At 47.5% G+C, this 26,901-nt stretch overlaps 1 protein-coding gene across 1 annotated transcript in view; it reads left to right on the top strand.

Annotated features, from left to right (window-relative positions):
• LOC135549478 (CUB and sushi domain-containing protein 1-like) overlaps positions 1-26,901 on the top strand; it is a 1,027,892-nt gene that overhangs the window by 815,933 nt on the left and 185,058 nt on the right. Inside the window, 2 exon segments of the mRNA XM_064979475.1 lie at positions 193-273; positions 1,299-1,412. Coding sequence (XP_064835547.1) covers positions 193-273; positions 1,299-1,412 — 195 coding nt within the window.

The following is a 26,901-nucleotide window of genomic DNA, read 5'->3' as shown; positions in this document are numbered from 1 at the left end:
TCATAGTAAATGTTGTAATTAAGTCCCAAAGGGAATATAAATTATCATAAATATGGGTTGTATTTACAATAGTGTTTGTTCTCTCTCTCTCTCTCTCTCTCTCTCTCTCTCTCTCTCTCTCTCTCTCTCTCTCTCTCCCTCTCTCTCTCTCTCTCTCTCTCTCTCTCTCTCTCTCTCTCTCTCTCTCTCTAGCATACACACTCCAGTTCTGCCTGCCTCCCCCTATCATACCCAATGCTGACATCTTAATGGCCAGCAAGGAATTTAAAATTGGTAAGTCAACATGCACACACACACACACACACACACACACACACACACACACACACACACACACACACACACACACACACACACACACACACACACACACACACACACACACACACACACACACACACACAGCGTTGAGGAGAAACGGCTCCTCCATAGCAAGGACTACACATTCAATTGAGCCATGGCTAATTCACTGGCAAACTACAGTACCCAGAGGGTCATGGGTGAACAGGAAATGAATAATGATGACCCAAACAGAGCAAGAGGGGATTATGTTGCATTTGAAATGGTAGATCACATTTGGTTGCATCCCAAATGAAACTTTAATCCCTATATAGTACACTAGTTTAGACCAGAGACCTATGGCACCCTAATCCCTATATATTGCACTACTTTAGACCAGAGCCCTATGGAACCCTATTTCCTATATAGTACACTACTCTAGACCGGAGCCCTATGTAGATATTGAGAGCGACAGATACAAGATGGTCTCACATTATGGATTTGGGATGTTTCTCCTTTTCAGTTTGTGTGGATGAAATAATGAAGAAAAATGCACAGTACTTACTCTCTCTATCCCCCCCTATCGCCCCCCCCCCTATCCCTCCCCCTCCCTCCTCCTTTCCCTCTTCCCTCCCTCCCTCCCTCCCTCCCTCCCTCCCTCCCTGCCTCCCTCCCTCCCTCCCTCCCTCCCTCCCCTCCCCTCCCTCCCTCCCTCCCTCCCTCCCTCCCTCCCTCCTCCCTCCCTCCCTCCCCTCCCTCCCTCCCTCCCTCCCTCCCTCCCTCCCTCCCTCCCTCCCTCCCTCCCTCCCTCCTTCCCTCCCTCCCTCCCTCCCTCCCTCCCTCCCTCCCTCCCTCCCTCCCTCCCCCTCCCCCTCCCTCCCTCCCTCCCTCCCTCCCTCCCTCCCTCCCTCCCTCCCTCCCTCCCCCTCCCCCTCCCTCCGTCCCTCCCTCCCTCCCTCCCTCCCTCCCTCCCCCTCCCTCCCTCCCTCCCTCCCTCCCTCCCTCCCTCCCTCCTCCAGGTAACATAGTGCGTTACAGGTGTCTGCCAGGGTACCAGTTGAGTGGGAACAACATTCTGACCTGTCGTCTGGGGACTCACCTGGAGTTTCAGGGACCTCCGCCCTCCTGTGAAGGTAAGAGGACTTTTCCTGATTAACAAGATCAATTAACATGATTACATGGACAGTGGTGACCTGATTCTAGATCAATTAACAAGATTACCTGGACAGGGGAGACCTGATTCTAGATCAATTAACATGATTACATGGACAGGGGAGACCTGATCCTAGATCAGCCCCTTCACTCCAAGGCGTTTTTACATCACTAAATATATTTTCTTCATCAACATCGGTAATAATTTCTGACATAATATATATATAGTTTCCCATTGGTACCCATGTGCCCTGCGTTTTAACTGCAAACAAATATTTCATTGATGTACATGGAACATTTGGATGGAAGATTGAGTTACACAACAAGATCTCATTATGCAGGTGGATCAAAGAGCAACAATCCATCACACCCCGTTTTAAGCTGTCTCATAAAAACATTACAACACGCACATGTGCACTCCCTCTCTCTCTCTCTCTCTATCACACATGTGCACTCCCTCTCTCTCTCTCTCTCTATCGCACATGTGCACTCCCTCTCTCTCTCTCTCTCTCTCTCTCTCTCTCTCTCTCTCTCTCTCTCTATCACACATCTGCACTCCCTCTCTCTCTCTCTCTCTCTCTATCGCACATGTGCACTCCCTCTCTCTCTCTCTCTCTCTATCACACATGTGCATTCCCTCTCTCTCTCTCTCTCTCTCTCTCTCTCTATCACACATGTGCACTCCCTCTCTCGCTCTCTCTCTCTCTCTCTCTCTATCACACATGTGCACTCCCTCTCTTTCTCTCTCTCTCTCTCTCTCTCTCTCTCTCTATCACACATCTGCACTCCCTCTCTCTCTCTCTATCACACATGTGCACTCCCTCTCTCTCTCTCTCTCTCTATCACACATGTGCACTCCCTCTCTCTCTCTCTCTATCACACATGTGCACTCCCTCTCTCTCTCTCTCTCTCTCTCGCTCTCGCTCTCTCTCACTCTCTCATAACACATGATCTCTCTCTCTCTCTTTTTCAAGGGGCTTTATTGGCATGGTAAACAAATGTTAACATTGCCAAGCAAGTGGAGTAGCTAATATACACAAGTGAAATACACAATAAAAATGAACAGTAAATATTTCTCTCTCTCTCTCTCTCTCTCTCTCTCTCTCTCTCTCTCTCTCTCTCTCTCTCTCTCTCTCTCTCTGTGTGCGCTGTGCTGTTGTGTCCCACGAGAGTGGAGGAGACTGTTGAGTTGTCACACCAGCCGTAAAGTCAACCTCCCCAAGGACCCGATGATAGCCTTGTTCCTACAATACTAAGGTGTGATAATGGGGAGAATGCTTCCTCAGGGACCCACTCAGTGGCTCAATGACAGAGACTATTCTCTCTCTCCGTCTCTCGGCAGACACTAATCTCTCTCACACATACAATTCGGAAAGTACTCAGACCTCTTGACTTTTTCCATGTTGGCACATTTAAAAAGTTGGCACATTTATAAAAAGTTGAAAATATAACTACCTAATTTACATAAGTATTCAGATACTTTGATATGAGACTTGAAATTGAGCTCAGATGCATCCTGTTTCCATTGATCATCCTTGAGATGTTTCTACAATTTGTTTGGACTCCACCTGTAGTAAATTCTATTGATTGGATATGATTTGGAAAGGCTCACACCTGTCTATATAAGGTCACGCAGTTGACAGTGCATGGTAGACCAAAAACCAAACATTGAGGTCGAAGGAATTGTCCGTAGAGCTCCGAGACAGGATTGTGTCGAGGCACACATCTGGGGAAGGGTACCAAAACATTTCTTCAACATTGAAGGTCCCAAAGAACACATCGGCCTCCATCATTCTTAAATGGAAGAAGTTTGGAACCACCAAGACTCTTCCTAGAGCTTGACAGCACCTACAGGATTAACAAGCCATGAGAAACAAGATTATCTGGTCTGATTGAACAAAGATTGAACTCTTTGGCCTGAATGACAAGCGACTTGAACCCTATCAAACATCTCTGGAGAGAACTGAAAATAGCTGTGCAGCGATGCTCCCCATCCAATCTGACAGAGCTTGAGAGGATCTGCAGAGTAGAATGGGAGAAACTCCCCAAATACAGGTTGTATCAAGCTTGTGGCGTCATACCCAAGAAGACTCAAGGCCGTACTCGCTGCCAAAGGTACTTCAACATAGTACTGAGTAAAGAGCCTGAATACTTATGTAAAAGTCATGTTTCCTTTTATAAATACTTTCCGGACTGTATCTCTTATTTTCTCCCTCCCCTCAAATCACCAGTAGGATTTCAGTTTTTATAAACACCTCATGAAACACGGGCAACGTATCATTCATTAAATTAATTTTAATCTGGAGAAAATGCAAATGCACTCAGCATGTGGGAAAAGATAAGATAAGAGAATAAGAGAACGGATGGTGAGATAACGAGAGAGGGAGAGAGAGTGGGACAGAAACAGAGTGGGACAGACACAGAAAGTGTGGAACAGAAACTGAAAGAGTTGAACAGAAACAGAGAGAGTGGGACAGAAACAGAGAGAGTGGGACAGAAACAGAGAGAGTGGGACAGAAACAAAGAGAGCGGGACAGAAACAGAGAGAGTGGGACAGAAACAGAGAGAGTGGGACAGAAACAGAGAGAGTGGGACAGAAACAAAGAGAGCGGGACAGAAACAGAGAGAGTGGGACAGAAACAGAGAGAGTGGGACAGAAACAAAGAGAGCGGGACAGAAACAGAGAGAGTGGGACAGAAACAAAGAGAGCGGGACAGAAACTGAGAGAGCGGGACAGAAACTGAAAGAGTGGGACAGAAACAGAGAGAGTGGGACAGAAACAGAGAGAGTGGGACAGAAACAAAGAGAGTGGGACAGAAACAGAGAGAGTGGGACAGAAACAGAGAGAGTGGGACAGAAACAGAGAGAGTGGGACAGAAACAAAGAGAGCGGGACAGAAACTGAGAGAGTGGGACAGAAACTGAAAGAGTGGGACAGAAACAGAGAGAGTGGGACAGAAACAGAGAGAGTGGGACAGAAACAGAGAGAGTGGGACAGAAACAGAGAGAGCGGGACAGAAACTGAGAGAGTGGGACAGAAACTGAAAGAGTGGGACAGAAACAGAGAGAGTGGGACAGAAACAGAGAGAGTGGGACAGAAACAGAGAGTGGGACAGAAACAGAGAGAGTGGGACAGAAACTGAGAGAGTGGGACAGAAACTGAGAGAGTGGGACAGAAACTGAAAGAGTGGGACAGAAACAGAGAGAGTGGGACAGAAACAGAGAGAGTGGGACAGAAACAGAGAGAGTGGGACAGAAACAGAGAGAGTGGGACAGAAACAAAGAGAGTGGGACAGAAACAAAGAGAGCGGGACAGGAACTGAGAGAGCGGGACAGAAACTGAGAGAGCGGGACAGAAACTGAGAGAGTGGGACAGAAACAGAGAGAGTGGGACAGAAACAGAGAGAGTGGGACAGAAACAGAGAGAGCGGGACAGAAACTGAGAGAGCGGGACAGAAACTGAAAGAGCGGGACAGAAACTGAAAGAGTGGGACAGAAACAGAGAGAGTGGGACAGAAACAGAGAGAGTGGGACAGAAACAGAGAGAGTGGGACAGAAACAGAGAGAGTGGGACAGAAACAGAGAGAGTGGGACAGAAACTGAGAGAGTGGGACAGAAACTGAGAGAGTGGGACAGAAACTGAGAGAGTGGGACAGAAACTGAAAGAGTGGGACAGAAACAGAGAGAGTGGGACAGAAACAGAGAGAGTGGGACAGAAACAGAGAGAGTGGGACAGAAACAGAGAGAGTGGGACAGAAACAGAGAGAGTGGGACAGAAACTGAGAGAGTGGGACAGAAACTGAGAGAGTGGGACAGAAACTGAAAGAGTGGGACAGAAACAGAGAGAGTGGGACAGAAACAGAGAGAGTGGGACAGAAACAGAGAGAGTGGGACAGAAACTGAGAGAGTGGGACAGAAACTGAGAGAGTGGGACAGAAACTGAGAGACTGGGACAGAAACTGAGAGAGTGGGACAGAAACTGAGAGAGTGGGACAGAAACAGAGAAAGTGAGACAGACACTGAAAGAGTGAGACAGAAACAGAGAGAGTGGGACAGAAACTGAAAGAGTGAGACAGAAACAGAGAGAGTGGGACAGAAACAAAGAGAGCGGGACAGAAACTGAGAGAGTGGGACAGAAACTGAGAGAGTGGGACAGAAACTGAGAGAGTGGGACAGAAACAGAGAGAGTGGGACAGAAACTGAGAGAGGGAGCAGAAAGAGTGGGACAGAAACTGAAATTGGGACAGAAACTGAAAGATTGGGACAGTAACTGAGAGAGTGTGACAGAAACTGAGAGAGTGGGACGGAAACTGAGAGAGGGAGCAGAAATTGTGGGACAGAAACTGAGAGAGTGGGACAGAAAATGAGAGAGAGGGACAGAAACTGAGAGAGTGGGACAGAAACTGAGAGAGTGGGACAGAAACTGAGAGAGTGGGACAGAAAATGAGAGAGTGGGACAGTAACTGAGAGAGTGGGACAGAAACTGAGAGAGTGGGACAGAAACTGAGAGAGTGGGACAGAGAGAGTGGGACAGAAACTGAGAGAGTGGGACAGAAACTGAGAGAGTGGGACAGAAACTGAGAGAGAGGGACAGAAACTGAGAGAGTGGGACAGAAACTGAGAGAGTGGGACAGAAACTGAGAGAGTGGGACAGAAACAGAGAGAGTGGGACAGAGAGAGTGGGACAGAAACTGAGAGAGTGGGACAGAAACTGAGAGAGTGGGACAGAAACTGAAAGAGTGGGACAGAAACAGAGAGAGTGGGACAGAAACAGAGAGAGTGGGACAGAAACAGAGAGAGTGGGACAGAAACAAAGAGAGTGGGACAGAAACAAAGAGAGCGGGACAGAAACTGAGAGAGTGGGACAGAAACTGAAAGAGTGGGACAGAAACAGAGAGAGTGGGACAGAAACAGAGAGAGTGGGACAGAAACAGAGAGAGTGGGACAGAAACTGAGAGAGTGGGACAGAAACTGAAAGAGTGGGACAGAAACAGAGAGAGTGGGACAGAAACAGAGAGAGTGGGACAGAAACAGAGAGAGTGGGACAGAAACAGAGAGAGTGGGACAGAAACAAAGAGAGTGGGACAGAAACAAAGAGAGCGGGACAGGAACTGAGAGAGCGGGACAGAAACTGAGAGAGCGGGACAGAAACTGAGAGAGTGGGACAGAAACAGAGAGAGTGGGACAGAAACAGAGAGAGTGGGACAGAAACAGAGAGAGCGGGACAGAAACTGAGAGAGCGGGACAGAAACTGAAAGAGCGGGACAGAAACTGAAAGAGCGGGACAGAAACAGAGAGAGTGGGACAGAAACAGAGAGAGTGGGACAGAAACAGAGAGAGTGGGACAGAAACAGAGAGAGTGGGACAGAAACAGAGAGAGTGGGACAGAAACTGAGAGAGTGGGACAGAAACTGAGAGAGTGGGACAGAAACTGAAAGAGTGGGACAGAAACAGAGAGAGTGGGACAGAAACAGAGAGAGTGGGACAGAAACAGAGAGAGTGGGACAGAAACAGAGAGAGTGGGACAGAAACAGAGAGAGTGGGACAGAAACTGAGAGAGTGGGACAGAAACTGAGAGAGTGGGACAGAAACTGAAAGAGTGGGACAGAAACAGAGAGAGTGGGACAGAAACAGAGAGAGTGGGACAGAAACAGAGAGAGTGGGACAGAAACTGAGAGAGTGGGACAGAAACTGAGAGAGTGGGACAGAAACTGAGAGACTGGGACAGAAACTGAGAGAGTGGGACAGAAACTGAGAGAGTGGGACAGAAACAGAGAAAGTGAGACAGACACTGAAAGAGTGAGACAGAAACAGAGAGAGTGGGACAGAAACTGAAAGAGTGAGACAGAAACAGAGAGAGTGGGACAGAAACAAAGAGAGCGGGACAGAAACTGAGAGAGTGGGACAGAAACTGAAAGAGTGGGACAGAAACAGAGAGAGTGGGACAGAAACAGAGAGAGTGGGACAGAAACAGAGAGAGTGGGACAGAAACTGAGAGAGTGGGACAGAAACTGAAAGAGTGGGACAGAAACAGAGAGAGTGGGACAGAAACAGAGAGAGTGGGACAGAAACAGAGAGAGTGGGACAGAAACAGAGAGAGTGGGACAGAAACAAAGAGAGTGGGACAGAAACAAAGAGAGCGGGACAGGAACTGAGAGAGCGGGACAGAAACTGAGAGAGCGGGACAGAAACTGAGAGAGCGGGACAGAAACAGAGAGAGTGGGACAGAAACAGAGAGAGTGGGACAGAAACAGAGAGAGCGGGACAGAAACTGAGAGAGCGGGACAGAAACTGAAAGAGCGGGACAGAAACTGAAAGAGCGGGACAGAAACAGAGAGAGCGGGACAGAAACAGAGAGAGTGGGACAGAAACAGAGAGAGTGGGACAGAAACAGAGAGAGTGGGACAGAAACAGAGAGAGTGGGACAGAAACTGAGAGAGTGGGACAGAAACTGAGAGAGTGGGACAGAAACTGAAAGAGTGGGACAGAAACAGAGAGAGTGGGACAGAAACAGAGAGAGTGGGACAGAAACAGAGAGAGTGGGACAGAAACAGAGAGAGTGGGACAGAAACAGAGAGAGTGGGACAGAAACTGAGAGAGTGGGACAGAAACTGAGAGAGTGGGACAGAAACTGAAAGAGTGGGACAGAAACAGAGAGAGTGGGACAGAAACAGAGAGAGTGGGACAGAAACAGAGAGAGTGGGACAGAAACTGAGAGAGTGGGACAGAAACTGAGAGAGTGGGACAGAAACTGAGAGACTGGGACAGAAACTGAGAGAGTGGGACAGAAACTGAGAGAGTGGGACAGAAACAGAGAAAGTGAGACAGACACTGAAAGAGTGAGACAGAAACAGAGAGAGTGGGACAGAAACTGAAAGAGTGAGACAGAAACAGAGAGAGTGGGACAGAAACAGAGAGAGTGAGACAGACACTGAAAGAGTGAGACAGAAACTGAGAGAGTGGGACAGAAACTGAGAGAGTGGGACAGAAACTGAGAGAGTGGGACAGAAACTGAGAGAGGGAGCAGAAAGAGTGGGACAGAAACTGAAATTGGGACAGAAACTGAAAGATTGGGACAGTAACTGAGAGAGTGTGACAGAAACTGAGAGAGTGGGACCGAAACTGAGAGAGGGAGCAGAAATTGTGGGACAGAAACTGAGAGAGTGGGACAGAAAATGAGAGAGAGGGACAGAAACTGAGAGAGTGGGACAGAAACTGAGAGAGTGGGACAGAAACTGAGAGAGTGGGACAGAAAATGAGAGAGTGGGACAGTAACTGAGAGAGTGGGACAGAAACTGAGAGAGTGGGACAGAAACTGAGAGAGTGGGACAGAGAGAGTGGGACAGAAACTGAGAGAGTGGGACAGAAACTGAGAGAGTGGGACAGAAACTGAGAGAGAGGGACAGAAACTGAGAGAGTGGGACAGAAACTGAGAGAGTGGGACAGAAACTGAGAGAGTGGGACAGAATCAGAGAGAGTGGGACAGAGAGAGTGGGACAGAAACTGAGAGAGTGGGACAGAAACTAAGAGAGTGGGACAGAAACTGAGAGAGTGGGACAGAAACTGAGAGAGTGGGACAGAAACTGAGAGAGTGGGACAGAGAGAGTGGGACAGAAACTGAGAGAGTGGGACAGAAACTAAGAGAGTGGGACAGAAACTGAGAGAGTGGGACAGAAACTGAGAGAGTGGGACAGAGAGAGTGGGACAGAAACTGAGAGAGTGGGACAGAAATTGAGAGAGTGGGACAGAAACTGAGAGAGTGGGACAGAGAGAGTGGGACAGAAACTGAGAGAGTGGGACAGAAACTAAGAGAGTGGGACAGAAACTGAGAGAGTGGGACAGAAACTGAGAGAGTGGGACAGAAACTGAGAGAGTGGGACAGAGAGAGTGGGACAGAAACTGAGAGAGTGGGACAGAAACTAAGAGAGTGGGACAGAAACTGAGAGAGTGGGACAGAAACTAAGAGAGTGGGACAGAAACAGAGAGTGGGACAGAAACTGAGAGAGTGGGACAGAAACTGAGAGAGTGGGACAGAAACTGAGAGAGTGGGACAGAAACTGAGAGAGTGGGACAGAAACTGAGAGAGTGGGACAGAAACTGAGAGAGTGGGACAGAAACTGAGAGAGTGGGACAGAAACTGAGAGAGTGGGACAGAGAGAGTGGGACAGAAACTGAGAGAGTGGGACAGAAACTAAGAGAGTGGGACAACAACTGAGAGAGTGGGACAGAAACTGAGAGAGTGGGACAGAAACTGAGAGAGTGGGACAGAGAGAGTGGGACAGAAACTGAGAGAGTGGGACAGAAACTAAGAGAGTGGGACAGAAACTGAGAGAGTGGGACAGAAACTGAGAGAGGGAGCAGAAAGAGTGGGACAGAAACTGAGAGAGGGAGCAGAAAGAGTGGGACAGAAACTGAGAGAGGGGAAAGAAACTGAAATTGGGACAGAAACTGAAATTGGGACAGAAACTCAAAGATTGGGACAGAAACTGAGAGAGTGGGACAGAAACTGAGAGAGTGGGACAGAAACTGAGAGAGTGGGACAGAAACAGAGAGAGTGGGACAGAGAGAGTGGGACAGAAACTGAGAGAGTGGGACAGAAACTGAGAGAGTGGGACAGAAACTGAGAGAGTGGGACAGAAATTGAGAGAGTGCGACAGAAACTGAGAGAGTTGGACAGAAATTGAGAGAGTGGGACAGAAACTGAGAGAGTGGGACAGAAACTGAGAGAGTGGGACATAAACTGAGAGAGTGGGACAGAAACTGAGAGAGTGGGACAGTAACAGAGAGAGGGAGCAGAAAGATTGGGACATAAACAGAGAGAGTTGGAAAGAAGCTAAGAGAGTGGGACAGAAACAGAGAGAGTGGGACAGAAACAGAGAGAGTGGGACAGAAACTGAGAGTGGGACAGAAACTGAGAGAGGGACAGAAACAGAGAGAGTGGGACATAAACAGAGAGAGATGGAAAGAAGCTAAGAGAGTGGGACAGAAACAGAGAGAGTGGGACAGAAACAGAGAGAGTGGGACAGAAACTGAGAGTGGGACAGAAACTGAGAGAGTGGGACAGAAACAGAGAGAGTGGGACAGAAACTAAGAGAATGGGACAGAAAGAGTGGGACAGAAACAGAGAGAGTGGGACAGAAACTAAGAGAGTGGGACAGAAACTGAGAGAGTGGGACAGAAACTAAGAGAGTGGGACAGAAACAGAGAGAGTGGGACAGAAAATGAGAGAGTGGGACAGTAACTGAGAGAGTGGGACATAAACTGAGAGAGTGGGACAGTAACAGAGAGAGTGGGACAGAAACTAAGAGAATGGGACAGAAAGAGTGGGACAGAAACTAAGAGAATGGGACAGAAAGAGTGGGACAGAACCTGAGAGAGTGGGACAGTAACAGAGAGAGGGAGCAGAAAGAGTTGGACAGAAACTAAGAGAATGGGACAGAAAGAGTGGGACAGAACCTGAGAGAGTGGGACAGAAACTGAGAGAGTGGGACAGAAACTTAGAGAGTGGGACAGAAACAGAGAGAGTGGGACAGTAACAGAGAGAGGGAGCAGAAAGAGTTGGACAGAAACTAAGAGAATGGGACAGAAAGAGTGGGACAGAACCTGAGAGAGTGGGACAGAAACTGAGAGAGTGGGACAGAAACTGAGAGAGTGGGACAGAAACTGAGAGAGTGGGACAGAAATTGAGAGAGTGCGACAGAAACTGAGAGAGTTGGACAGAAATTGAGAGAGTGGGACAGAAACTGAGAGAGTGGGACAGTAACAGAGAGAGGGAGCAGAAAGATTGGGACATAAACAGAGAGAGTTGGAAAGAAGCTAAGAGAGTGGGACAGAAACAGAGAGAGTGGGACAGAAACAGAGAGAGTGGGACAGAAACTGAGAGTGGGACAGAAACTGAGAGAGGGACAGAAACAGAGAGAGTGGGACATAAACAGAGAGAGATGGAAAGAAGCTAAGAGAGTGGGACAGAAACAGAGATAGTGGGACAGACACAGAGAGAGTGGGACAGAAACTGAGAGTGGGACAGAAACTGAGAGAGTGGGACAGAAACAGAGAGAGTGGGACAGAAACTAAGAGAATGGGACAGAAAGAGTGGGACAGAAACAGAGAGAGTGGGACAGAAACTAAGAGAGTGGGACAGAAACTGAGAGAGTGGGACAGAAACTAAGAGAGTGGGACAGAAACAGAGAGAGTGGGACAGAAACAGAGACAGAGAGAGTGGGACGGAAACTGAGAGAGTGGGACAGAAACTAAGAGAGTGGGACAGAAACTGAGAGAGTGGGACAGAAACTGAGAGAGTGGGACAGAAACTGAGAGAGTGGGACAGAAACTGAGAGAGTGGGACAGAAACTGAGAGAGTGGGACAGAAACTGAGAGAGTGGGACAGAAACTGAGAGAGTGGGACAGAAACTGAGAGAGTGGGACAGAGAGAGTGGGACAGAAACTGAGAGAGTGGGACAGAAACTAAGAGAGTGGGACAGAAACTGAGAGAGTGGGACAGAAACTGAGAGAGTGGGACAGAAACTGAGAGAGTGGGACAGAGAGAGTGGGACAGAAACTGAGAGAGTGGGACAGAAACTAAGAGAGTGGGACAGAAACTGAGAGAGTGGGACAGAAACTAAGAGAGTGGGACAGAAACAGAGAGAGTGGGACAGAAACAGAGACAGAGAGAGTGGGACGGAAACTGAGAGAGTGGGACAGAAACTAAGAGAGTGGGACAGAAACTGAGAGAGTGGGACAGAAACTGAGAGAGTGGGACAGAAACTGAGAGAGTGGGACAGAGAGAGTGGGACAGAAACTGAGAGAGTGGGACAGAAACTAAGAGAGTGGGACAGAAACTGAGAGAGTGGGACAGAAACTGAGAGAGTGGGACAGAGAGAGTGGGACAGAAACTGAGAGAGTGGGACAGAAATTGAGAGAGTGGGACAGAAACTGAGAGAGTGGGACAGAGAGAGTGGGACAGAAACTGAGAGAGTGGGACAGAAACTAAGAGAGTGGGACAGAAACTGAGAGAGTGGGACAGAAACTGAGAGAGTGGGACAGAAACTGAGAGAGTGGGACAGAGAGAGTGGGACAGAAACTGAGAGAGTGGGACAGAAACTAAGAGAGTGGGACAGAAACTGAGAGAGTGGGACAGAAACTAAGAGAGTGGGACAGAAACAGAGAGTGGGACAGAAACTGAGAGAGTGGGACAGAAACTGAGAGAGTGGGACAGAAACTGAGAGAGTGGGACAGAAACTGAGAGAGTGGGACAGAAACTGAGAGAGTGGGACAGAAACTGAGAGAGTGGGACAGAAACTGAGAGAGTGGGACAGAAACTGAGAGAGTGGGACAGAGAGAGTGGGACAGAAACTGAGAGAGTGGGACAGAAACTAAGAGAGTGGGACAACAACTGAGAGAGTGGGACAGAAACTGAGAGAGTGGGACAGAAACTGAGAGAGTGGGACAGAGAGAGTGGGACAGAAACTGAGAGAGTGGGACAGAAACTAAGAGAGTGGGACAGAAACTGAGAGAGTGGGACAGAAACTGAGAGAGGGAGCAGAAAGAGTGGGACAGAAACTGAGAGAGGGAGCAGAAAGAGTGGGACAGAAACTGAGAGAGGGAAAGAAACTGAAATTGGGACAGAAACTGAAATTGGGACAGAAACTCAAAGATTGGGACAGAAACTGAGAGAGTGGGACAGAAACTGAGAGAGTGGGACAGAAACTGAGAGAGTGGGACAGAAACAGAGAGAGTGGGACAGAGAGAGTGGGACAGAAACTGAGAGAGTGGGACAGAAACTGAGAGAGTGGGACAGAAACTGAGAGAGTGGGACAGAAATTGAGAGAGTGCGACAGAAACTGAGAGAGTTGGACAGAAATTGAGAGAGTGGGACAGAAACTGAGAGAGTGGGACAGAAACTGAGAGAGTGGGACATAAACTGAGAGAGTGGGACAGAAACTGAGAGAGTGGGACAGTAACAGAGAGAGGGAGCAGAAAGATTGGGACATAAACAGAGAGAGTTGGAAAGAAGCTAAGAGAGTGGGACAGAAACAGAGAGAGTGGGACAGAAACAGAGAGAGTGGGACAGAAACTGAGAGTGGGACAGAAACTGAGAGAGGGACAGAAACAGAGAGAGTGGGACATAAACAGAGAGAGATGGAAAGAAGCTAAGAGAGTGGGACAGAAACAGAGAGAGTGGGACAGAAACAGAGAGAGTGGGACAGAAACTGAGAGTGGGACAGAAACTGAGAGAGTGGGACAGAAACAGAGAGAGTGGGACAGAAACTAAGAGAATGGGACAGAAAGAGTGGGACAGAAACAGAGAGAGTGGGACAGAAACTAAGAGAGTGGGACAGAAACTGAGAGAGTGGGACAGAAACTAAGAGAGTGGGACAGAAACAGAGAGAGTGGGACAGAAAATGAGAGAGTGGGACAGTAACTGAGAGAGTGGGACATAAACTGAGAGAGTGGGACAGTAACAGAGAGAGTGGGACAGAAACTAAGAGAATGGGACAGAAAGAGTGGGACAGAAACTAAGAGAATGGGACAGAAAGAGTGGGACAGAACCTGAGAGAGTGGGACAGTAACAGAGAGAGGGAGCAGAAAGAGTTGGACAGAAACTAAGAGAATGGGACAGAAAGAGTGGGACAGAACCTGAGAGAGTGGGACAGAAACTGAGAGAGTGGGACAGAAACTTAGAGAGTGGGACAGAAACAGAGAGAGTGGGACAGTAACAGAGAGAGGGAGCAGAAAGAGTTGGACAGAAACTAAGAGAATGGGACAGAAAGAGTGGGACAGAACCTGAGAGAGTGGGACAGAAACTGAGAGAGTGGGACAGAAACTGAGAGAGTGGGACAGAAACTGAGAGAGTGGGACAGAAATTGAGAGAGTGCGACAGAAACTGAGAGAGTTGGACAGAAATTGAGAGAGTGGGACAGAAACTGAGAGAGTGGGACAGTAACAGAGAGAGGGAGCAGAAAGATTGGGACATAAACAGAGAGAGTTGGAAAGAAGCTAAGAGAGTGGGACAGAAACAGAGAGAGTGGGACAGAAACAGAGAGAGTGGGACAGAAACTGAGAGTGGGACAGAAACTGAGAGAGGGACAGAAACAGAGAGAGTGGGACATAAACAGAGAGAGATGGAAAGAAGCTAAGAGAGTGGGACAGAAACAGAGAGAGTGGGACAGACACAGAGAGAGTGGGACAGAAACTGAGAGTGGGACAGAAACTGAGAGAGTGGGACAGAAACAGAGAGAGTGGGACAGAAACTAAGAGAATGGGACAGAAAGAGTGGGACAGAAACAGAGAGAGTGGGACAGAAACTAAGAGAGTGGGACAGAAACTGAGAGAGTGGGACAGAAACTAAGAGAGTGGGACAGAAACAGAGAGAGTGGGACAGAAACAGAGACAGAGAGAGTGGGACGGAAACTGAGAGAGTGGGACAGAAACTAAGAGAGTGGGACAGAAACTGAGAGAGTGGGACAGAAACTGAGAGAGTGGGACAGAAACTGAGAGAGTGGGACAGAAACTGAGAGAGTGGGACAGAAACTGAGAGAGTGGGACAGAAACTGAGAGAGTGGGACAGAAACTGAGAGAGTGGGACAGAAACTGAGAGAGTGGGACAGAGAGAGTGGGACAGAAACTGAGAGAGTGGGACAGAAACTAAGAGAGTGGGACAGAAACTGAGAGAGTGGGACAGAAACTGAGAGAGTGGGACAGAAACTGAGAGAGTGGGACAGAGAGAGTGGGACAGAAACTGAGAGAGTGGGACAGAAACTAAGAGAGTGGGACAGAAACTGAGAGAGTGGGACAGAAACTGAGAGAGTGGGACAGAAACTGAGAGAGTGGGACAGAGAGAGTGGGACAGAAACTGAGAGAGTGGGACAGAAATTGAGAGAGTGGGACAGAAACTGAGAGAGTGGGACAGAGAGTGGGACAGAAACTGAGAGAGTGGGACAGAAACTAAGAGAGTGGGACAGAAACTGAGAGAGTGGGACAGAAACTGAGAGAGTGGGACAGAAACTGAGAGAGTGGGACAGAAACAGAGAGAGTGGGACAGAAACTAAGAGAGTGGGACAGAAACTGAGAGAGTGGGACAGAAACTGAGAGAGTGGGACAGAGAGAGTGGGACAGAAACTGAGAGAGTGGGACAGAAATTGAGAGAGTGGGACAGAAACTGAGAGAGTGGGACAGAGAGAGTGGGACAGAAACTGAGAGAGTGGGACAGAAACTAAGAGAGTGGGACAGAAACTGAGAGAGTGGGACAGAAACTGAGAGAGTGGGACAGAAACTGAGAGAGTGGGACAGAGAGAGTGGGACAGAAACTGAGAGAGTGGGACAGAAACTAAGAGAGTGGGACAGAAACTGAGAGAGTGGGACAGAAACTAAGAGAGTGGGACAGAAACAGAGAGTGGGACAGAAACTGAGAGAGTGGGACAGAAACTGAGAGAGTGGGACAGAAACTGAGAGAGTGGGACAGAAACTGAGAGAGTGGGACAGAAACTGAGAGAGTGGGACAGAAACTGAGAGAGTGGGACAGAAACTGAGAGAGTGGGACAGAAACTGAGAGAGTGGGACAGAGAGAGTGGGACAGAAACTGAGAGAGTGGGACAGAAACTAAGAGAGTGGGACAACAACTGAGAGAGTGGGACAGAAACTGAGAGAGTGGGACAGAAACTGAGAGAGTGGGACAGAGAGAGTGGGACAGAAACTGAGAGAGTGGGACAGAAACTAAGAGAGTGGGACAGAAACTGAGAGAGTGGGACAGAAACTGAGAGAGGGAGCAGAAAGAGTGGGACAGAAACTGAGAGAGGGAGCAGAAAGAGTGGGACAGAAACTGAGAGAGGGGAAAGAAACTGAAATTGGGACAGAAACTGAAATTGGGACAGAAACTCAAAGATTGGGACAGAAACTGAGAGAGTGGGACAGAAACTGAGAGAGTGGGACAGAAACTGAGAGAGTGGGACAGAAACAGAGAGAGTGGGACAGAGAGAGTGGGACAGAAACTGAGAGAGTGGGACAGAAACTGAGAGAGTGGGACAGAAACTGAGAGAGTGGGACAGAAATTGAGAGAGTGCGACAGAAACTGAGAGAGTTGGACAGAAATTGAGAGAGTGGGACAGAAACTGAGAGAGTGGGACAGAAACTGAGAGAGTGGGACATAAACTGAGAGAGTGGGACAGAAACTGAGAGAGTGGGACAGTAACAGAGAGAGGGAGCAGAAAGATTGGGACATAAACAGAGAGAGTTGGAAAGAAGCTAAGAGAGTGGGACAGAAACAGAGAGAGTGGGACAGAAACAGAGAGAGTGGGACAGAAACTGAGAGTGGGACAGAAACTGAGAGAGGGACAGAAACAGAGAGAGTGGGACATAAACAGAGAGAGATGGAAAGAAGCTAAGAGAGTGGGACAGAAACAGAGAGAGTGGGACAGAAACAGAGAGAGTGGGACAGAAACTGAGAGTGGGACAGAAACTGAGAGAGTGGGACAGAAACAGAGAGAGTGGGACAGAAACTAAGAGAATGGGACAGAAAGAGTGGGACAGAAACAGAGAGAGTGGGACAGAAACTAAGAGAGTGGGACAGAAACTGAGAGAGTGGGACAGAAACTAAGAGAGTGGGACAGAAACAGAGAGAGTGGGACAGAAAATGAGAGAGTGGGACAGTAACTGAGAGAGTGGGACATAAACTGAGAGAGTGGGACAGTAACAGAGAGAGTGGGACAGAAACTAAGAGAATGGGACAGAAAGAGTGGGACAGAAACTAAGAGAATGGGACAGAAAGAGTGGGACAGAACCTGAGAGAGTGGGACAGTAACAGAGAGAGGGAGCAGAAAGAGTTGGACAGAAACTAAGAGAATGGGACAGAAAGAGTGGGACAGAACCTGAGAGAGTGGGACAGAAACTGAGAGAGTGGGACAGAAACTTAGAGAGTGGGACAGAAACAGAGAGAGTGGGACAGTAACAGAGAGAGGGAGCAGAAAGAGTTGGACAGAAACTAAGAGAATGGGACAGAAAGAGTGGGACAGAACCTGAGAGAGTGGGACAGAAACTGAGAGAGTGGGACAGAAACTGAGAGAGTGGGACAGAAACTGAGAGAGTGGGACAGAAATTGAGAGAGTGCGACAGAAACTGAGAGAGTTGGACAGAAATTGAGAGAGTGGGACAGAAACTGAGAGAGTGGGACAGTAACAGAGAGAGGGAGCAGAAAGATTGGGACATAAACAGAGAGAGTTGGAAAGAAGCTAAGAGAGTGGGACAGAAACAGAGAGAGTGGGACAGAAACAGAGAGAGTGGGACAGAAACTGAGAGTGGGACAGAAACTGAGAGAGGGACAGAAACAGAGAGAGTGGGACATAAACAGAGAGAGATGGAAAGAAGCTAAGAGAGTGGGACAGAAACAGAGAGAGTGGGACAGACACAGAGAGAGTGGGACAGAAACTGAGAGTGGGACAGAAACTGAGAGAGTGGGACAGAAACAGAGAGAGTGGGACAGAAACTAAGAGAATGGGACAGAAAGAGTGGGACAGAAACAGAGAGAGTGGGACAGAAACTAAGAGAGTGGGACAGAAACTGAGAGAGTGGGACAGAAACTAAGAGAGTGGGACAGAAACAGAGAGAGTGGGACAGAAACAGAGACAGAGAGAGTGGGACGGAAACTGAGAGAGTGGGACAGAAACTAAGAGAGTGGGACAGAAACTGAGAGAGTGGGACAGAAACTGAGAGAGTGGGACAGAAACTGAGAGAGTGGGACAGAAACTGAGAGAGTGGGACAGAAACTGAGAGAGTGGGACAGAAACTGAGAGAGTGGGACAGAAACTGAGAGAGTGGGACAGAGAGAGTGGGACAGAAACTGAGAGAGTGGGACAGAAACTAAGAGAGTGGGACAGAAACTGAGAGAGTGGGACAGAAACTGAGAGAGTGGGACAGAAACTGAGAGAGTGGGACAGAGAGAGTGGGACAGAAACTGAGAGAGTGGGACAGAAACTAAGAGAGTGGGACAGAAACTGAGAGAGTGGGACAGAAACTGAGAGAGTGGGACAGAAACTGAGAGAGTGGGACAGAGAGAGTGGGACAGAAACTGAGAGAGTGGGACAGAAATTGAGAGAGTGGGACAGAAACTGAGAGAGTGGGACAGAGAGAGTGGGACAGAAACTGAGAGAGTGGGACAGAAACTAAGAGAGTGGGACAGAAACTGAGAGAGTGGGACAGAAACTGAGAGAGTGGGACAGAAACTGAGAGAGTGGGACAGAAACAGAGAGAGTGGGACAGAGAGAGTGGGACAGAAACTGAGAGAGTGGGACAGAAACTGAGAGAGTGGGACAGAAACTGAGAGAGTGGGACAGAAATTGAGAGAGTGGGACAGAAACTGAGAGAGTTGGACAGAAATTGAGAGAGTGGGACAGAAACTGAGAGAGTGGGACAGAAACTGAGAGAGTGGGACAGAAACTGAGAGAGTGGGACAGTAACAGAGAGAGGGAGCAGAAAGATTGGGACATAAACAGAGAGAGTTGGAAAGAAGCTAAGAGAGTGGGACAGAAACAGAGAGAGTGGGACAGAAACAGAGAGAGTGGGACAGAAACTGAGAGTGGGACAGAAACTGAGAGAGGGACAGAAACAGAGAGAGTGGGACATAAACAGAGAGAGATGGAAAGAAGCTAAGAGAGTGGGACAGAAACAGAGAGAGTGGGACAGAAACAGAGAGAGTGGGACAGAAACTGAGAGTGGGACAGAAACTGAGAGAGTGGGACAGAAACAGAGAGAGTGGGACAGAAACTAAGAGAATGGGACAGAAAGAGTGGGACAGAAACAGAGAGAGTGGGACAGAAACTAAGAGAGTGGGACAGAAACTGAGAGAGTGGGACAGAAACTAAGAGAGTGGGACAGAAACAGAGAGAGTGGGACAGAAACAGAGACAGAGAGAGTGGGACGGAAACTGAGAGAGTGGGACAGTAACTGAGAGAGTGGGACATAAACTGAGAGAGTGGGACAGTAACAGAGAGAGTGGGACAGAAACTAAGAGAATGGGACAGAAAGAGTGGGACAGAAACTAAGAGAATGGGACAGAAAGAGTGGGACAGAACCTGAGAGAGTGGGACAGTAACAGAGAGAGGGAGCAGAAAGAGTTGGACAGAAACTAAGAGAATGGGACAGAAAGAGTGGGACAGAACCTGAGAGAGTGGGACAGAAACTGAGAGAGTGGGACAGAAACTTAGAGAGTGGGACAGAAACAGAGAGAGTGGGACAGAAACAGAGAGAGTGGGGCGGAAACTGAGAGAGTGGGACAGTAACAGAGAGAGGGAGCAGAAAGAGTGGGACAGAAACAGAGACAGTGTGACAGAGAGAATGGGACAGAAACAGTGGTGAAGGGAACCTTTATACCCAGGGCCAACAGTTCCAGTTGACACAGTCCACAACCTGTCACTCAGAGAGAGGTTTGAGAGAAGGAAGGAGAGAGGGAGGGAAGGAAGGCGAGAGGGAGAGAGAGGTGGGGGAGAGGGAGGAGAGAGAGGGGGAAGGAGAGAGGGATGGGGGAGAGGGAAGGAGAGAGAGAGAGTTAGGGTTAGGGAAAGAGAGAGAGAGAGAGTTAGGGAGAAAGGTGGGGGAGAGGGAAGGAGAGAGAGAGTTTGGGAGAGGGAAAGAGAGAGAGGTGGGGAAGAGGAAAGGAGAGAGAGAGAGAGTGAGAGAGAGAGAGAGAGAGAGAGAGAGAGAGAGAGGGAGAGAGGTGGGGGAGAGGGAAAGATAGAGAGAGAGGTCAGGAGAGGGAAGGGGGAGAGAGAGGTGGGGGAGAGGGAAGGGGGGAGAGAGAGGTGGGGGAGAGGGAAGGAGAGATAGAGAGAGAGGTGGGGGAGAGGGAAGGAGAGAGAGAGAGGTGCAGGAGAGGGAAGGAGAGAGAGAGAGAGAGAGGTGGGGGAGAGAGAGAGAGGTGGGGAGAGAGAGAGAGAGAGGTGGGGAGAGAGAGAGAGAGGTGGGGGAGAGAGAGAGGTGGCGAGAGAGAGAGAGAGAGAGAGAGAGAGAGAGTGGGGAGAGAGAGAGAGAGAGGTGGGGAGAGAGAGAGAGAGAGAGAGAGAGAGAGAGAGAGAGAGAGAGAGAGAGAGAGAGAGAGAGAGAGAGAGAGAGAGAGAGAGAGAGAGAGAGCATAGCCTAGCAGACATGGACAGGCTATGTGCTCACTGCCCACAAAGTGAGGTGGAAACTGAGCTGCACTTCCTTACCAATGTATGAACATATTAGAGACACATATTTCCCTCAGGTTACACAGATCCACAGAGAATTAGAAAACATCCCCAATTTTGATAAACTCCCACTGGGTGAAATACAACAGTATCACAGCAGCAAGATTTGTTACCTGTTGCCACAAGAAAATGGCAACCAGTGAAGAACAAACACCATTGTAAATACAACTCATATTTATGCTTATTTATTTTCCCGTTTGTATTTAAACTATTTGCACATAATATGAAATGTCTTTATTATGTTGGTGAGTCTAATGTTTACTGTTTTATTGTTTATTTTCACTTTTGTTATCTATTTCACTTTTTTGGGCAATGTTAACATATGTTTCCCATGCCAATAAAGCCCCTTAAATATACATTGAAATTAAATTGAGAGGAATGGGGATAGAGAGGATAGGAGGGAGAGAAGAGAGAGAGAAGTATGAGAGAATGTGAATATAGCAGAAAGAGATTTTTCAATAGGAGTCAGAGGAGCAAAGAGGCCCTAGGGGATGAGGAAACAGTGAGCAAGGGAAAGGGGAAAGTGAAGTGAAGGGAAGAGAGGAACGAGATGAAAGCTGAGAGAGGGAGAGAGAGAGAGAGACAGAGAGAGAGAGAGGGAGAGGGAGAGAGAGAGAGAGAGAGACAGAGAGATAGAGAGAGAGAGAGAGAGACAGAGACAGAGAGAGAGAGAGAGAGACAGAGACAGAGAGAGAGAGAGAGAGAGAGAGAGACAGAGAGAGAGATTAGAAAGCTGGAGAGGAAAGAATAAAGAAGAAAGAAGAGGGAGACTAGAGGGAGAAGGGGTCTAAGAAAGTCTGTCTAAGAAAGAGAGAGATTCTTTTTTTTTTCAAACCCCATTGGCCGAGGTCAGAGGGGAGGGACCTCTGGCTTTCTCATCCAATGGGTTTTGATAAGGAGGTGAGGAGAGAGGAGGCGAGGATTCGCAATTGAGATTCTCCCAGGGAGTTGGAGGGTAGTGAGGAGCTCATTGAAATGCAGGGGATATCCAAGCTGCAGCTGCAACTATCAAATCACTGCTTTTAGCCTTGACAACTGCACCACACACACACATGGACACACGCACGTATATGCACACGGACACACTGAGGAGGCGCGCGCACACACTCACCCCATCCCACGTGTCTGGTTCCTAGATGTGATCTGTGTGGGCAGATTACACACAATGGTGGAATCACTGTTCTAATTCTGTAGTGAAGTTTCAGTTAGCCAACTGGTTCCTCTCTCTCTGTCTCTCTCTCTGTCTCTCTGTCTCTCAATTTTTTTAATTTCAATTCAAGGGCTCTATTGGCATGGGAAACATGCGTTAACATTGCCAAAGCAAGTAAGGTAGATAATATATAAAGTGAAATAAACAAGAAAAATTAACAGTAGACATCACACATACAGAAGTTTCAAAACAATAAAGACATTACAAATGTCATATTATATATATATATACAGTCGTTTTACAATATACAAATGGTAAAGGACACAAGATAAAATAAATAAGCATAGATATGGGTTGTATTTACAATGGTGGGTGTTCTTCACTGGTTGCCCTTTTCTCGTGGCAACAGGTCACAAATATTGCTGCTCTGATGGCACACTGTGGAATTTCACCCAGTAGATATGGGAGTTTTTCAAAATTGGATTTGTTTTCGAATTCTTTGTGGATCTGTGTAATCTGACGGAAATATGTCTCTCTAATATGGTCATACATTGGGCAGGAGGTTAGGAAGTGCAGCTCAGTTTCCACCTCATTTTGTGGGCAGTGAGCACATAGCCTGTCTTCTCTTGAGAGCCATGTCTGCCTACGGCGGCCTTTCTCAATAGCAAGGCTATGCTCACTGAGTCTGTACATAGTCAAAGCTTTCCTTAATTTTGGGTCAGTCACAGTGGTCAGGTATTCTGCTGCTGTGTACTCTCTGTTTAGGGCCAAATAGCATTCTAGTTTGCTCTGTTTTTTTGTTAATTCTTTCCAATGTGTCAAGTAATTATCTTTTTGTTTTCTCATGATTTGGTTGGGTCTAATTGTGCTGCTGTCATGGGGCTCTGTAGGGTGTGTTTGTGAACAGAGCCCCAGGACCAGCTTGCTTAGGGGACTCTTCTCCAGGTTCATCTCTCTGTAGGTGATGGCTTTGTTGTGGAAGGTTTGGGAATCGCTTCCTTTTAGGTGGTTATAGAATTTAACAGCTCTTTTCTGGATTTTGATAATTAGTGGGTATCGGCCTAATTCTGCTCTGCATGCATTATTTGGTGTTCTACGTTGTACACGGAGGATATTTTTGCAGAATTCTGCGTGCAGAGTCTCAATTTGGTGTTTGTTCCTTTTTGTGAAGTCTTGGTTGGTGAGCGGACCCCAGACCTCACAACCATAAAGGGCAATGGGCTCTATGACTGATTCAAGTATGTTTTGCCAAATCCTAATTGGTATGTTGAAATTTATGTTCCTTTTGATGGCATAGAATGCCCTTCTTGCCTTGTCTCTCATTCGTTCACAGCTTTGTGGAAGTTACCTGTGGCGCTGATGTTTAGGCCAAGGTATGTACAGTGTCTAGATGGAATTTGTATTTGTGGTCCTGGTGACTGGACCTTTTTTGGAACACCATTATTTTGGTCTTACTGAGATTTACTGTCAGGGCCCAGGTCTGACAGAATCTGTGCATAAGATCTAGGTGCTGCTGTAGGACCTCCTTGGTTGGTGACAGAAGCACCAGATCATCAGCAAACAACAGACATTTGACTTTGGATTCTAGCAGGGGGAGGCCGGGTGCCGCAGACTTTTCTAGTCCCAGCGCCAATTCGTTGATATATATGTTAAAGAGGGTGGGGCTTAAACTGCATCCCTGTCTAACCCCACGACCCTGTGTGAAGAACTGTGTGGGTTTTTTGCCAATTTTAACCGCACACTTGTTGTTTGTGTACATGGATTTTATAATGTCGTATGTTTTACCCCCAACACCACTTTCCATCAGTTTGTATAGCAGACCCTCATGCCAAATTGAGTCGAAGGCTTTTTTGAAATCAACAAAGCATGAGAAGACTTTGCCTTTGTTTTGGTTTGTTTGGTTGTCAATTAGGGTGTGCAGGGTGAATACATGGTCTGTTGTATGGTAATTTGGTAAAACGCCAATTTGACATTTGCTCAGTACATTGTTTTCATTGAGGAAATGTACGAGTCTGCTGTTAATGATAATGCAGAGGATTTTCCCAAGGTTACTGTTGACACATATTCCACGGTAGTTATTGGGGTCAAATTTGTCTCCGCTTTTGTGGATTGGGGTGATCAGTCCTTGGTTCCAAATTTTGTGGAAGATGCCAGAACTCAGTATGGTGTTAAAGAGTTTTAGTATAGCCAATTGGAATTTGTTGTCTGTATATTTGATCATTTCATTGAGGATACCATCAACACCACAGGCCTTTTTGGGTTGGAGGGTTTTTATTTTGTCCTGTAACTCATTCAATGTAATTGGAGAATCCAGTGGGTTCTGGTAGTCTTTAATAGTTGATTCTAAGATCTGTATTTGATCATGTATATGTTTTTGCTCTTTATTCTTTGTTATAGAGCCAAAAAGATTGGAGAAGTGGTTTACCCATACATCTCCGTTTTGGATAGATAATACTTCATGTTGTTTGTTTAGTGTTTTCCAATTTTCCCAGAAGTGGTTAGAGTCTATGGATTCTTCAATTGCATTGAGCTGATTTCTGACATGCTGTTCCTTCTTTTTCCGTAGTGTATTTCTGTATTGTTTTAGTGATTCACCATAGTGAAGGCGTTGACTCAGGTTTTCCGGGTCTCTATGTTTTTGGTTGGACAGCTTTCTCAATTTCTTGCTTAGATTTTTGCATTCTTCATCAAACCATTTATCATTATTGTTAATTTTCTTCGGTTTTCTATTTGAGATTTTTAGATTTGATAGGGAAGCTGAGAGGTCAAATATACTGTTAAAATTTTCTACTGCCAAGTTTACACCTTCACTATTACAGTGGAACGTTTTACCCAGGAAATTGTCTAAAAGGGATTGAATTTGTTGTTGCCTCTTTGTTTTTTGGTAGGTTTCCAAATTGCATTCCTTCCATCTATAGCATTTCTTAATGTTACTCAGTTCCTTTGGCTTTGATGCCTCACAATTGAGTATTGCTCTGTTTAAGTAGACTGTGATTTTGCTGTGGTCTGATAGGGGTGTCAGTGGGCTGACTGTGAACACTCTGAGAGACTCTGGGTTGAGGTCAGTGATAAAGTAGTCTACAGTACTACTGCCATGAGATGAGCTATAGGTGTACCTACCATAGGAGCCCCCTCGAAGCCTATCATTGACTATGTACATACCCAGAGTGCGACAGAGCTGCAGGAGTTGTGACCCGTTTTTGTTGGTTATGTTGTCATAGTTGTGCCTAGGGGGGCATACAGGGGAGGGAATGCTGTCACCTCCAGGCAGGTGTTTGTCCCCCTGTGTGCTGAGGGTGTCAGGTTCTTGTCCGGTTCTGGCATTTAGGTCGCCACAGACTAGTACATGTCCCTGGGCCTGGAAATGATTGATTTCCCCCTCCAGGATGGAGAAGCTGTCTTCATTAATGTATGGGGATTCTAGTGGGGGTATATATGTAGCACACAGGAGGACATTTTTCTCTGTTAGGATAATTTCCTTTTGAATTTCTAGCCAAATGTAGAATGTTCCTGTTTTGATTAATTTAATGGAGTGAGTTAGGTCTGCTCTATACCAAATTAGCATACCCCCTGAGTCCCTTCCCTGTTTCACACCTGGTAGTTTGGTGGATGGGACTACCAGCTCTCTGTAACCTAGAGGGCAACCAGTGCGTCCGTCTCCTCTATACCAGGTTTCTTGCAGGATGACAATGACTGTATTACCAATTTCTTAGGTGAAGTCCGGGTTTCTGCTCTTTAGGCCAAAGGCAGATGACCTCAGGCCTTGGATATTCCAGGGTGATATAGTGAAGGCTTTTTGTTCCAGAGTGTCCAATGTTGTTGGTCGTGGTTTGGCCTCAGGCCAGTAATTGTGAGCAGAGCCTGCTGAGCATCTGGTACATGCCATTGGCTTGGGCGAGTGTGAGAGTGGGGGTTGGGACTGTTGCCCGCTCACTACCTGGGCGTATGTGTGGCTTCCATGTTGAGGCCCTCTTTGCGGGGGTGGGGTGCATGGGGTGGGCAGGAGTGGCATAGGTCTGATCTGAGGGGGCCTAAATGGGGTGTGGGCATGGTTGATGTGGGGGGGTGTTGATTGGTTGGGGTGGGGGTGTGGATGTGTCTGGGTGTACTGTGGTCTGGATGTAATTCCTCTTGGCGTGGGTCCTCTATGTGTAGGTCCAGGGGGGGGGTCCTGCAGGTCTGGGAGGGTTTGGGTGGGGTGTCTATTGATCTGTTGCTCCTGTGTGAAGTGCTGGGGATACGTTTGAGAGCGATGTCCTTTAGAGTCCGGGCAAAGGTGGGCACTGCGGCCTTGTAGAGGTGGACCTGGTCATAGAGGCTGTTCAAGTCCAGGGTGGAGTGGTGGGCCAGGAAAACGTTTGGTTTTGAGGCACAGTCATGGGAAATACTTGCGTTTACCCGCTGTATTGTGGCAGGGTGGAAGTCTTTTCGTGGTAGCAGGGTGGAGATAACCACTTGTGCGTTGGGGAAAGTAGAAGAAGCCTTTTCAATCACTCACTTCAGTGCTGTGGCTCTGTCTCTCTGTCTCTCTCTCTGCCTCTCTCTCTGTCTCTCTCTCTCTCCCTGTCTCTCTCTCTGTGTCTCTCTCTCTCTCTCTTTGTCTCTTTCTCTGTCTTTTTTCTCTGTCTCACTGGGTCTCTCTCTTTCACTTTCTCTTTACAAAGAAATGAACACCCATGAAAGTATCTCTCTCTCTGTTTATCTCTCTCTCTCTCTCTCTCTGTTTATCTCTCTCTCTGTTTATCTCTCTCTCTCTGTTTATCTCTCTCTCTCTCTGTTTATCTCTCTCTCTCTCTGTTTATCTCTCTCTCTCTCTGTTTATCTCTCTCTCACTCTGTTTATCTCTCCCTCTCTCTGTTTATCTCTCTCTCTCTCTCTCTCTGTTTATCTCTCTCTCTCTCTGTTTATCTCTCTCTCTCTGTTTATCTCTCTCTCTCTCTGTTTATCTCTCTCTCTCTGTTTATCTCTCTCTCTCTCTGTTTATCTCTCTCTCTCTCTGTTTATCTCTCTCTCTCTCTCTTTATCTCTATCTCTCTCTCTGTTTATCTCTCTCTCTCTCTGTTTATCTCTCCCTCTCTCTCTGTTTATCTTTTTTTTCTCTCCCTAC

Source organism: Oncorhynchus masou, chromosome 12 (genome assembly GCF_036934945.1).
Source record: "Oncorhynchus masou masou isolate Uvic2021 chromosome 12, UVic_Omas_1.1, whole genome shotgun sequence".
Classification (NCBI taxonomy): Eukaryota; Metazoa; Chordata; class Actinopteri; order Salmoniformes; family Salmonidae; genus Oncorhynchus; species Oncorhynchus masou.
This window is presented reverse-complemented; position numbering and strand designations above follow the sequence as displayed.